The 14121-nt window shown below is 37.4% G+C and overlaps 1 protein-coding gene across 3 annotated transcripts in view; it reads left to right on the top strand.

Moving 5' to 3' along the window:
* The window catches only part of KIDINS220 (kinase D interacting substrate 220), a 74560-nt gene that overhangs the window by 4656 nt on the left and 55783 nt on the right, over positions 1–14121 (top strand). For all 3 annotated transcript variants that reach the window (XM_059467327.1, XM_059467325.1, XM_059467326.1), the window contains exons 2-8: positions 2735–2884; positions 7166–7264; positions 8649–8747; positions 10150–10248; positions 11186–11287; positions 11719–11817; positions 12705–12902. In XM_059467327.1, the coding sequence (XP_059323310.1) occupies positions 2777–2884; positions 7166–7264; positions 8649–8747; positions 10150–10248; positions 11186–11287; positions 11719–11817; positions 12705–12902 (804 nt within the window). In that variant the 5' untranslated portion in view covers positions 2735–2776. The remainder of the gene's footprint in view (positions 1–2734; positions 2885–7165; positions 7265–8648; positions 8748–10149; positions 10249–11185; positions 11288–11718; positions 11818–12704; positions 12903–14121) is intronic.

Genomic DNA, 14121 nt, shown 5'->3' on the forward strand with positions numbered 1-14121 from the left:
AAATGAATACCACCATTTTTAAATTTATCTTTGTTTCTGGAGTGGTGGGGAGTTTTGTTTGTTTGGTGGTGGTTGTTGTCCCTACACTGTGCTTTCCTAACGCCCTCCAGTGATGTTAATCTTTAGGATGCTCTAAGAAGCTTGCCTGAAAAAGGGCAAATAAAAGTATGAGGATGTAAAATGCATAATTCTAGCATCTGATCTTGTGAATCTTGTTCTTATAAAATAGACTGTTATTAATTCTAAGAAGGGGATTTTATGTGACAGTGAAGCATAGGGGACAAGAAGTACTAATATTCATGAACATGTTTCACTGGTACAGATCTTTTATGATTCATAAAATAATATTAACATGGAGTTTTTAAACACATTTCTGGATGTGTTCATTGGCATCAGGTGTTTTGCTGTTAGTCAGAGGTTTAAGATATCTCTAAGGATTCAGCTCTGCATGGAGGCAGAAGCTGCACTGTTGCCAGCTGGGATTTCTGAAGCAGAATGCTTATCTACAGTGCAGCAGGGCTGCCTCTGCCTTTAGGAAATATGCCCATAGGGAACATCAAGGGAAGAATCTTACTTTGAGGAAAAAGCAATGCTGAATACTTTCTTTCTTTTCACACTAGCTAAGAATTAATTGGTTAAGTTTTGATGGCAACTGCAGAGTATAAATCATTTGGTGAGAGATTTTTAGTCATGTTTTGATGTTCTTAATACAGTTCTCGGTTTAGTACGTGGTATGGAAAATAGCATAGGGATTGATGGTACAGATACAGGAGAGAAGCTGGGAGATAGCACAGGAAAAGCAAAAAATGCCTGTGGTGACAGTGGAGCTAGCAACAAATCATGTTTCATGGGCTTCTGTTGTTGTATGTAAAAAATAATGGGAGGAATACAGGTGTATGTGAATATCTAATGTCATTTTAGGTGCCTGAATATCTGAGACGCCTGTAAGAGGCTGCTGTAGGCTGTAAGGGAGGTGGGCTGTCCTGGACTGGCAGCTGGATGCCAGGCAAGACACCACATACTTTCCTGATATTTTTAGTGTCTGAAATGGCAGTAGGAGCCAATGTGTCCACACTGAGTCAGTAAAATTGCCATTCCTTTTCAAACCTTTCGTATTTTGTGTGGATTAGTGGGTTTTCTGTTTTTAAGTTTGCCACCTCTCAATTGGCTCTTCCTCCTACTGCAGAAATGGAGACAAAACTCCAGCACCACTGTTGTGCTGCTCACCCCCTTTGATGGTAATTGAACTGTACAGTAAACGTGGCAGACCTTTTGTGTTCTTAGTTTATTTATAGCTTTCTTGTGGGACAGACTGGCTGCTTGGGCAGTGCCTAGGAAAACTGCTGCTGGGCTTTAAGTGTCAAATCCAGATTTATATTTTTTAGGTGTGGGTTTTAAACAATGTCTGTAGTTTCTTTTGTCACTAGTCATTCGTGTGCACCTGAATTTCATTGGCCCATACAGAGAGCTGCTGTCATCTTAACTGAGGTATTAACTGCCCTTATTTTGAACAAGACATTTCTGTAAGTGGGCCATCTGATGGCTGCAGTGCTGTAGGTGAGCTCTGGTAGTATCTAACATACCTTGACAATAGTGTGTGTATGACTATATATACTTAGATGGTAAAGGAGAGAGGATGGTGTTACAGACTATGTAAGCAATGTAAAGTGGAGCTGGATTATTTGATTTAAATCTCCAAATCTAAACTAACTTCTCTGTGCTAAGTACAGTGAAGTTCTTGCTGGCTTCCTTTCATCTCTTTTTTTCCACTTCAGTTGGAAGCACAGAAAAATTCATTGTCTGCTTTGATTTGAGAATAAAAGTAAGAATATTTTTCTCGGAAACCACTAGTCTTTGGCTTCTCCCTGTGAGAGAATAGCCCAAGCTTTAGCTAACAGTAAACTGGAGATTTTCCTCTGCTGTTAAAAGAAAAAGCCAGAGAGCACGATCATGTCAGCCACTGGTGAGGAGAAGGGTGTGAAGGGATGGTGGAGTCTTGTATTTATCCCCATGACCTCTTTTGCATCCAGTGAAAGTTAATTTTGACTCAGCTTCTGTCCCTTTGTATGTGTAAATTTGGCACAGTAGTACTACTGGTGCTGTGAACTTACTGGGCACAGCTTTTTATGAAGTCTGAAATGGCTCTTAGTTGTCTGCCTTAAGAAAGAAAAACCTTTGCTGTCTTGCATATTAGAGCTTAAAAACATGATCAGTTAACAGAAGCCATGTTATGTTTGACTCTTGAGTTAACAGCATGCCATCACATGCAGGCATATCTGCATAAAGTTGGTGATAACTGATTTAGTAAATTGTGTTTCTCAGAGTTCCATATGGCTGCAGTTTAGATAGCATCACTGTATTTTGTAATGCTGATTAGTCTCAATGCTCTGCTTATACACGTCAAGGATAAGGATTATATATATAAAGTATGTAGCATATACAAATATTCCTATAATATTGTATTTACTTATGTGCATTCCATCCCAAATATTTATTTAGATGACACATAACAGAATAATTTCTGTAATTTTCTAAGAACTAGAGGGAGTTAAGACTTTTCATGGAAACGTAGTGCCTTTTAATGCACATCTCCAAAGTGTTTTGTTGAAGAGAATGGCAGGTGTTTGTACCCAGCCAATAACTTATTAGCATATGCAGTTCATGATTTCTAATGTCAAATGTCATAGCTATTACTTATGCTTTGCTGGGTTTTTTTTCCTTTCCTGAAATACAGGTAAGCTTTGTTATCTAGAAGCCCTTCAAATAGTGTGTGAAGATGGCCAGTCTGATGAGTCAGAGTCTGTTGACCTACGTGGAAGAAGGGAACGTTCCTGCTCTGAAAGCACTTCTTGAGAAATGCAGGGATGTTGATGAGAGAAATGAGGTAAGATGATTTTTTAAAAGGTCAATTTCTCATTGCAGCTTATTAGCTATAGAATGAATAATTAGTGAGATCATATTGGTTATTTAATATACAAATTTCAGTCTTGTTTTGAAGTGATTGCTTACTTTGCATAACCTGAACACTGCATGTTCAGTCTCTGACAGTGACTCAAGCATCTTTCCTAGTATTTGCTTTCTAGAGTGTTCTTCTGAGCTGGAAAATGCAGCTCTGTTGTGAATGGAGTTTATACCTATATTTCTGTGGCTAAGAATTGTTTCTCAGTTCACAGATCCAACTGCATATGCCCTGTTCATGTTGTGGTGAAACCTGCTATGATGATAACCCTTGCCTCATAACATGGTTTTCAGTCAAGAGATACTTTGTTATACAATGCTCCAAATAACAGCATGTATTGCAACTTACCTGAGCATATGCTCATCTAGGTGAAAAAATAGGTATCCAAGAGGTAAATCTAGAGTTTACCAGGAGTACACTAAAGTTGTGATATGCAGTAGGGAGTTCATAGGACAGTTATTCAGAATCTGGTATTTTGATAGGTGTTTCAAATCTGCATAAGATGGAAAGAATATTTTTTTGGAAAGAAATCCAATAGTGTATATTACTCAATACCAAAAAGCATCATGCAAATGTGACAACAATGTACAGAATTTAGCTTTACTGTACTTATTAGATCTGGTTTCAATTAAGACAGTTTTCTTTCATTGTTGGCACATTTGTTCCATGCTGTGTATGCACATATGCTGAGGTATTTCAGATGGAGGAATTTTTAAGTTTCAGAGCATATACATGAACCTCACCACCTGGCATTTAGCATATCTGAGAAGGGGAATGTCTGTTTCCTCTGCTGGCAACTCCTTTCAACAACATGGCTGGAATCAGACAGATCGTGTTGATATTATCAAGTGTTACCGCCTTCACCTTCTTTTCTAAACTTTTCTTCACTTATTGGTGGGACTAAATGTAGTCCTGGGTTTCATTAAATGCCTTTTTTGCAGAGTTCATTTCCCCAATACCTATTGTTTTCAGTCTTCTTATCTGTTGCATTGGAGAAGGTAATTTCTGCAGACAGAGGTGTGTGGTTTGCATCAGTTTCAAACCCCTTGCGGGCATGCTCTATATGTATACTGATAGGAGCTTTGTTTAAATGGTAGCTCTTCCTTGGAATTCAGTGGCTTTGAGTGCTGTTCACTTTCCAGTTCTGGACTTGCCAAGACATCTTTTCTTCTTGGATAAAAAAAAAATGCCAAAAGGATAATGCCTTTGGAGATCTAAAGAGATTGCTGGCAAGCTAAGGTTTGCTAATGCCAGGACCTCCCAGGCTGCAGTGACTTGTGACTTGGTAGGGCCACACACATTATTACCAACCCTTTGTACCAACCCTTCTTATCTTGACTGTGGTCAGTTGCCAGAAAAGCTGGGATGTCCCAGCCAGTTGTGTATGGATAGTTTATTGCATTAACACCGTCAGTTTCAGTTAAGTGGGGCAAGTCTCAGCCTCTCTGCCTTTTCTCTGTGCATCCTTCTGCTTGTGTGTTTTTTTTTCTCTCTCATACCAGACGCATGAATTAGCAGCTAATGATAGATATTTGCTTTGTGTGATGCAGTTTGATCCTAACAGCCTCCACTTTCCCTTGATGTGCCTTTCTTTCTGCTCTTGGTACTGAAGGAGCTTCTCCATGTTCAATTCTGAATCTTCTGTTCTCTCATGGACTGTGAGAGCGCTAACCTGTGAGGTGACACTGCTAATTGATTTCCCCAAAAAGATGCAGGTGTGCTCCTTTATAATTTGGTTGTTCCAGCACTTACACTGAGCTGTGATGTACAGATAGACAGTACTTGATGTGTGTGTGAGAAATATGGGCTTTTAGTTGTTGTGGAGTGTCTAGACTCTTGGAGAACTTTTAAGAATTAATCTGGAGGTCACAGATACAATAATTGTCTTTTGTTTCTGTGTTGTGAAATCTTTGTGATGGTTGCTGAAACCTTATAACATTAAGAGTCTTCTAACAAAAAGGGAAGGATGTTTTCAGTACCCCTATAGAAAATTTTACATCTGTCTCAGAAAACTAAAGCCAGTCTGCAGCTGTATGACACTTCTTACAGAAGGGAATAATTTACCCATCCACAGCCTCTTCTCATCCAGACATACTTTTATTTGGAATGTATTATGCTTTTCTGTTACCCACTTGTGGAAGACAATCAGAGTGATAACAAAAGTAACTGTAACTGTTCAGAAGGAGGTGAGAAGAATGGTCAGGCTAAAACAGGGAGTTTTATTTGTTTTGCCAAAGCATTGCTTGGAAGTCATCCCTGGAGATTATCTAGTCCTGTGTCCTGAGGTGGGTTGGCCAGGTGGAATTGCCTGTGTCTGGTGCAGCCTCTCTTCACCAAGGTTCAGTGCGGTTCCCTCTGGACATCCCAGCCAGACACCTGTACTCAGTGCAGTAAGGTTCCTGTCTGCCCAGCCCCTCCGTGCCCTCTGCATGGCAGAGGTGCATCAGCCTCAGGTGCATCAGCCACTCCTCCCATCTTTGTCCAGGCTGTGTGGGTGCTGTGGGTGCACTCTGTGCCATTGCCCCATCCTTCATGAAAGGGTTAAATAGGATCCCAGTATTGATTCCCTGCACTAGGGACTGGCCTCCAGCTGCACTTTGTACTGCTGCTCCCAGTGCTCTGAGCCCAGCACTTGCAGCCAGTTTCAGTCCACCTCACTGTCCATTTGTCTAGCTTGTACTTCATTAGTGTCCCTGGTTGTGGGAGACAGTGTTGAAATCCTTGCTGGGTATGGCATAAACAATGTCTCAGCTCTGCATCAACTGCCCAGTGACATCGTCACAGAAGGAAGAGGGGTCAGTCAGGATTTCTGAAATCCCTTGACATGTGTATTCCCAACTTATTAACTTGCATATCTTAAAGAGCAGAAGTTATGACTCTTTTCTCCTCCAAAGAGAGCTGTTCTTTTCTAAAAAGTAGCATTTTATTTTCTCTTGATTTTTTGAACATTTTAATTCCTTTTTTTTAATGACCAGACATAAAACTACTTCTTGTTGATATAAAATATACTTTAGGATCTAAAAGCAATGGTGTCCTTTTGAATGTATACAATGTACAGCTATAACAGCATAAACTTACATGAGAGCATAATTTTTCCATGTGAAAAATTACCTTATAATTACATAATTATATTTATATATTCTGGCCCAGCTGATGGGCCAGAAAGCATTTTTTAAAGAATCCATGCATTTCTCTGATCCTGTGTGTGTAAAGAGCAGAAAGAATCATCAAGTATCTTTAGTAATCATATCATTAATAGTTTCAATTATGGAGGTTAGTGATATTACTGTATTGTGATTCTGCATTGATTTTTATTCTTTCCAGGGAAATTGTTGGTATATAGCTCCTAACATGTAGCTTTTGCATTATTAAGAAACTAGTTAATTTGAGTTTTCTGTGTGGTGGAGAGAAAAAATAGAAGTGAGGTCAGGAAAAATTCTCGTACTTCTTTAAACTTGTAATGAATAAATTTATTGTAAAATTTAGCAAGTTTTACTTTTCAGCATCCAGAGCAATTGTACCTCAGAAATTTGCTGACACAAAAGTAGGCTGATGGAAGGATGACAGATTCTAACTGACTTTTAAAATACTTCTGAAGGGAAATAAAGCAGATTTGCTGTCTTTCATCTTCCCTGAGATGAGACTGTCTGCTAAGAACCCATGTTGCAGAGGACAGGAGTGATGTCTGTAGTTCCTGTGCTGTGAGATAAAAGTGGGGTATATAACCTGACTGTTTTTTCCAAGGCTTTAGTAACTGTTCCTCTGAACCAGTGTGCATGTTTTAATGGCCATTGTGGTTCTGAAGGTAGATCTATTTCTTTATTAATTTTTTTACAATGTGAATGAGTTACTCCGAGTTGTAGCATGTAACATGGATTGGAAATGTCTTCAGCGAGGAAATAATTCAAAAAGGTAGATATTTAATAATGTAACTTTTTTCCTTTTAGTAGCCCTTTTTAATGTCTGAAATGTTTGGGGTTTTTTGTGTTTGTTTTTTAATCCCCTATGGGACAGGATTTAGTACCATATTCTCCATTTTTATTGCAGTGTGGTTTCAACACCACTCCTTCTTACTACTTCTTACTACTAGTGGTAATTAAAAATGGAAACAATGTTACTCTGTAGTTTCTGGGTTTTATTGTGTGATTATGTGTGTCATTGTCATCATTTCCTGGTGCATCTATTTTCCTGTCACTTTGATTTCAGAATGGCCAGACTCCCCTTATGTTGGCTGCTGAGCAAGGCAATTTAGAAATTGTCCAGGAGCTTCTCAAGAAGGGAGCTAATTGCAACTTGGAAGATGCAGTAAGTATTAGTGTTTTATGTGATGGCACCTAACAGTGGAAGAAGAGGAAATTTCAAGGGGCAGGCAAAGAGAGGGAGTTTAGGTTGAGCTCAGGAGGGAAAAAAGCAGGTGGAAAATGATGACATATAAGAGAAATTTTATACAAAATTGCTTAGCTCATGTATTTCTCTGAGCCCTCATGAAGAGTAGGGATATTCCTCAGATGTTTAAAACATCTTAGTCTCTGCTGAATTTGCTGGTGTGTCTTCTGGGAAATCAGAATGGAGAAATACAGCATCAAAGATGAGGTCCAAGTATTTTGCTCATCTCACTGTTGTTGAGGTATGTCAGTGGATTGAATTTTTGTTTATTTGTTGGGGTTTTTTAAATTTGCCTTTGGTGTTTTTCCAGTAAATACCTAGAGAGAATTTAGGTTGAAGGATTATTTCAGACCAGTGGCAGAGAGGGGTTTGACATTTATGAATTGTCTTTGTGCCTCAGCAAAAGAGGTTGACTCCAGATGAAAGATGCTCAAAAGGGGTGAATAGAACAGAGCTATTGTTAGAAAGTTTGGAAACGTCTGTGTATTCCAGTGAAGAGTGATAACCAGGAAAAGGATATCACTTGTTTTTTTTCATTTCTGCATTTAGTTTAAGTGTAGCAGTATGGACATCCAGGAAGGTCTTCTGTGGAATCTGTCGCCTAAAAAGTCCAAAACAACCAAAACCTACCAACCAACCAATTCCTTATTGTTATGAGACATTTTATTACAGTTGCTGTAAATGCCACAATTTCTATACTTCTACGAAGGATAGCTACCTTATGAACTGTTGCTATATTTTATAAGTGTGTAGCATATAAAAAATCAATCCACACCTGGATGAGCTTTGAGCAGTGGGGGGGAAATAAGCATAATGCAAGGGGAAATGGATCTTCCTGAAGTGATCAGAAGTGTGTAAAGCTATGGTCCAGATTACCCTGCATATCAGTCCCTTGAGTGCTGTCACACACTCTATGTGGAGATTTACTGCCACTGTTTTCTGTTGTCTTGGTTAGCATCTTGTTCCCTCTCAGTAGTTTTTAATACCTTCACCTCATTTTCTAATCCTTTTTAGGTGCTGCTTCCTCCATATATTTATTAAGGTAACCTGCAGTGAACTGAGGAGTGGAAAGGGCTAGATATTGGGTAGGAGAGCACAAAACTAGAGGGGGTATTTGGAGTAATTACTCTGTATTTCCATGGATATAACTGGCATGCTGTGATTTTATTAGTACTATTATTTTCTTAAAGGACAGCTATTTTAAGGGCTTCTGTATTGTTGTGGATTAAACATTTTAAAAACAAGGTTACTTGTATTGAAATATTGAATATTACTTTATAACATTTTTTTCCTTTTTTCCTAGGATAACTGGACAGCTCTTATTTCAGCAGCTAAAGAAGGACATGCAGCTATTGTAGCAGAGCTACTCAATTATAATGTCAGTTTGGAGCATCGGGATTTGGTATGTGTTGGCTTAGTCTAAAAATAAAATAGAAAAACACTTGTGTGAGTTGGAGTTTTTTGATTCCATAAAAATAAGGAAATATCTTTCATTTTAACATTATGTACCCAGTGCTGCTGAAATGAAAAAGAATATATAGTTAAAAATTGCTTTTTACAGCTGTCAAATGATTGCTTTACTGTTAATAATGGCAGCTGGTTTACTAGGATTGCTGTTCCTCCCTTAATTTGCTTTGGAAAAAAGCTAAACTGAACAACAGTTTGATTTTGGGGTGTGTTTTGTGTAGTGAGAGTTTTTTGCAGGAGGAGGATTGGTTTGTGGTTTTTTTTGTTGGAGGTCTTTTTGGGTGGTAGTGTCTTTTTAAGTATTCTGGTAAAATAAATGTTCTCTTTCCCAGAAGATACCTGTCTGTATTTACTTTCACTCTGGGCAGCCATGATTGCTCATACAGCAGCCCTTGTTTTCAGTCTCCTAACACTTGCTTTCATTCATCTTGCCAAATTTTTATATGGCAAAGTGGGCACTACAGTCCAGCCCATCTAAAGAGTTCTAAAAGCTGCTGACATGAGTCTAAGGTGAGCTGGCTCTGAAGAGCTATAAACTGTTCCCATTTACAGGAGATTACATTAGGTACCTGCAAGGACTAATTTTGTTCTGCTTAAGTTAAAATGTGGAAAACCACTAGGGATGAGTTCAAGTGCTTCCTTTAATTGAAGTTCCACTCTGTCTGAAAGCTGAGGCATCTTCACAAACCAAGACTTTTTGTTTAACGTTAAGCACATTCACATGGCCAAGTGCCTGATTGCTAGACCTCTGCCAGTCACAGGGATCTTTCACATCTCCTGAAGTGTATTACAAATAAATAAATAAAAACTGTTCTTACAGTTATTGGAGGCATGCTGTTATTTTAAAATTATATTTGTTTACCTGACCTGTCAAATACCTTAGGCACTGGAACCTTATTGTCTCCTAGCTTACAAACTCAAGTGAGCACACCAATGTAGTTTGAAATTAATTGCTCTTATTACTTCCTGCTACAGAACTCAAAGGTAAACTTTTCACGTTAATTGATTTGGAATCTAGACTTTAAGACATTGATGTGGTTTTTCTGTTTATTTTTTTTATCCAGTGGTTGGATTTGTATGCATTTGAAATCTGAATTCAGTGTTCAGCAACATTAAGAACATGATGTTTTCCCAAATTTTGCATATAACAGGAAATTAGTACTTCCATACAGGAGCTTAATATTTATTTTGAATAAATAAGATTACAACATTATGTGGTCAGTCCTTACTCTATTTTGAATTTGCAGATTAGTTTTAGGAAAAATACAGAATGAAATAAAAGTCATTAGTTATATTTCTAAGTATTTTTCAGTTTTTACAATTCTTGTGTTTGCTAGGGAGGATGGACTGCCCTGATGTGGGCATCATACAAAGGCCGTACTGAAGTGGCCAAGCTGCTGCTTGAGAAAGGAGCAAATCCAAACATCACAGGCATGGTAAGTTTCAGTCTTAAACATCTCCTCCTCCCAAATGTTTGAAGTCCTGAATTGTACACTCATCTTATTATCTTGATCAAACATTTTGCATTTTTTGCAGTATGATATTTTTTACTGTACTTTATAAAGGATTTGCTTTAATAATCTGTTTGATTGCCACTGGCTTTTTAAATAATTTTGAATTTTTTTAAATTGAAGCAAATTAGTGTATAGCTCATATTGAGATTCAAATTATCAGGAGAGGAAATCATAGAAAAGATAAGTAGTGTATCTAATGTTACTTGTATAACAACTGTCATTTTTCTGCAACTGTAGGAGTTAATGGAGTAACTAATGTGTGCAATGTAGAAACCATAATTTCTTTAATTGTTTCATAATAGTTTAGATTATGTGAACATATACCGTTCATATTGGAGAATAAAAAAACATAAGATTTTGAGATTTAGCTCATTTGTAAGTGTATTCTACAAAAATGTAGGCACTGAACAATTTGTTTATACTGCCAGTTCTCTGCTCTTTGAGGCAGTGAACAATGAAGAAAGAACCCCAGTGGCCAGAAAAACCTTTCTGGTTCTCAGGTTTATACATGCAGTGTCTGTGTGCATAGCACAACTCCTCTGCAGTCCTGATTACTCAGGGGTATTACACAGCTGTCTGTTGCTTCCTTTCTACCTTACAACTGTTCCTATTAAGACAAGGATGTGAATTTACAAACCTTGTTTAAAGAGTTATAAGTCAAAACTGGTTCAAAACAGTGGACATCTTTGTAGATATCATCTAGGTAATGTACTAGGTAACAATTATTGATAATGTAGTTGGATTTATTTCTGTATATCCATTCTTCTATGGGTTTAACTTTCCTTGAGACTTGTTTTGTTGATGTAAAATAATTAAAATGCCTAAGACTATAATTATTTATTTGTTTTTTAATTCTAAGCAATACAGTGTTTATCCAATCATTTGGGCAGCAGGACGTGGCCACTCAGATATAGTCCATCTCTTGCTACAGTATGGAGCTAAAGTGAACTGCTCTGACAAAGTAAGTTATACCTTTATAACATTTAATTTCTGTAATGTTTGATGAATTTCTTGTGAAAAGAAATCTATGAGTTCTTGATTAGAAAAACACTTGTGGTTGTATTTTAGCCATGAGATTGGAATTAGTGTGCTAAAGTAAGTTGTTATGCTTGAAAGAGGTTTTTGCATAGTGCACTCAAGATGGTTGTGAACATATTTCTGATTTCAGAGCTATTGGAAATCTTGCTATCCTAGGTTGTATAGAAAAATAATTCTTACAGCTATCTGCAAAAGAAAAATTGGAGTGGCTTTTCAAATGCTTGTGTTAATTCCCAAGTCGAAATTACATTTTTGTAAAAACTAAAGCAATGAAGTATAGGATAAGTATACCAGATTGTATGGGATACTAAATACAGAAAGCAACGTGATAAAATGTTGTGAATGTGTTTTCAGTATGGAACCACCCCACTGGTTTGGGCAGCAAGGAAAGGTCATTTGGAGTGTGTGAAATACCTGCTGCAGATGGGAGCTGATGTTGACCAAGAAGGAGCTGTAAGTAGCTGCATTTTAATAAGTACATACGTGTGTCCTATTTGGGTTTTTTTATAAAACGTACCAAGAGATACATGAGACAAGATGAAATGTTGGTGTTGGGGTGTTTTGCTTCTCAGCTATTTGCTGACTGCATGTGAGAGTTACTGAAATTTCTTAGTGCCTTTTAATGATGTAACTAGGGAGTTGTATTGACAGTACACACACCAGTACGTTAAGTGTAAATATTAATGACTGTAAATTAATTTAGGTAATTGTTACCTGAAGGTTAATGCCATCAGAATTCATTCAGTATCCATGCCTGATACATCAAATATCCTATTCCTCAGCCATTTGAAAAGGAAATCAAACACAAATCATCTTTTGAAAAGTTGACTGCAACTTTTCAGAAATTGAATTTTTTTCAGAAGTTTCAGCTGCATATTGTTTTAAAATATAACAGATTACATTAAATTGCTTGTCAAAATAAAAACGAAGTCCATTTAAAGTTAAGTGGAAGATTGAGAAAACTTTTGGTATTCATATGATTATTTCTGAAGTTCTTAAAAGATCCTATTTGTGAATGGTATTGGTAGACTTGGGTGCTTTGATAATACTATGTTCCCATGTGACAAGAAATTTTTTTTATCATATGTGGCATTCAGGAGATAGAATAAACTGATCTGAACTTTACTTTTTGCACTGAAGTGTTCTCTACTATTGCTCTTAGTTTATTTCTTTCTTTTCAAAAAGCACGTGTTTTGGTGCACTTTAAAACACAAAACTGAAGTAGCATTTGGATGATTAAGAGAGTGATGTCCATGAGTGGTATCTTCTTATTTGAGCTGCTGATATAATGATGATTGCTATATCCACTGTACAATAAAATCTTTTGGTTTTATTTAAAGAATTCTATGACTGCACTTATTGTAGCAGTGAAGGGTGGCTATACTGACTCAGTAAAAGAAATACTGAAAAGGAACCCAAATGTAAACCTAACAGATAAAGATGGAAATACAGCTTTGATGATTGCATCAAAAGAAGGACATACTGAAATTGTGCAGGATCTTCTTGATGCTGGAACTTACGTGAACATTCCTGACAGAGTGAGTCAATTTTCATCATAATTGTCATTTTATATAGATACAGTTTCTGTTTAAATACCAGTGTATGCAGATTTGTAAATATGTGATTTTTCTGGCTTTCTAATTTTTCTGCCATCTAGGGGTATTTTTGTGTATTGCTCTTTTACAAGTACATTAAGTGCTAAATGTTGCTATGTGGAGCTCAAGGATAAATTACTGAAGCTACTCTTTTTCTTTGAGATGCTTGAATTGAGAACATAGGGCATCTGACATATCTGTAACATAAGACTAATGATGAACTAATCTGTAGGTTTGGGGTGGGGTAGTGCTGCTAAAACCATAAACCGTGGATTCTGCAAAAAAGAATGTATTCAACATGTACCTTTATCTTTTACAATGAAACTTTTTACGAGGAAACTTGCATATATGAGAGGGAGACTTCAGTTCTGGGTTAAGAGATGTAAATGTAACGCTGTGTACCTGACCCATAAGTGCATTACTCAGTAGAAATGTGACATGAACAGTGCCCACAGTGGGAATCTGCTTGCTGGCAGCTCAGGATTTTATTTGGTCACTTATACAGGTGCTTTGGGCTGTCTGCAGTGCCCTCCTGACAGGGAGGTGTTTCTGAAGTGTCAGAGACAGGTCAAGCACTGCAGCCTTGAGGCTGTAGTTGGTTAGATACCTGAACTTAGCTGTCTCTGTCAGGGTCAGTGACTTAGTTCAGAGAGGTAATATGTTTTTGACACTGCATAAGATGGATTGCTTGGGGTTGCAGAGAATAGAGGAAAACTTTCTAATGTTTGCCTCATAAATTTAAAATTATTTTGGATGCATTTTCCTGTATTTCAAGTGTCAGTGCATTTCTTAGATGGCAGTGTACTGAGCTATAGTTATGTCACAACAAATTTGATCTCAGGCACATAGCAAACTTAAAATATTTAAGAAAATACATTGCAATCCTCTTAGCACCTCTTTTGCCACAATATTCTACAACGGTCTGCATTTCTGTGCTTTCAGGAAGGAGAAATTACAGCTTTCAGCACAGCTGACTGTGTTCAGAAATACACCTAACAATGAGTACTCTTAGTTTCAGATGCTGGAGTAGGTTTTGATAAAGAAAGTTTCTTGCAGCCAAGTATGTAGTGACTGATTGATGGGGCATTCCCTACTGCTGAGTTCTCTCAGTCCCACACCTGTGATTGTGCTACACTTATATTTATTTTTCCTGTTTCATCCT

Source organism: Ammospiza nelsoni, chromosome 3 (genome assembly GCF_027579445.1).
Source record: "Ammospiza nelsoni isolate bAmmNel1 chromosome 3, bAmmNel1.pri, whole genome shotgun sequence".
NCBI lineage: Eukaryota > Metazoa > Chordata > Aves > Passeriformes > Passerellidae > Ammospiza > Ammospiza nelsoni.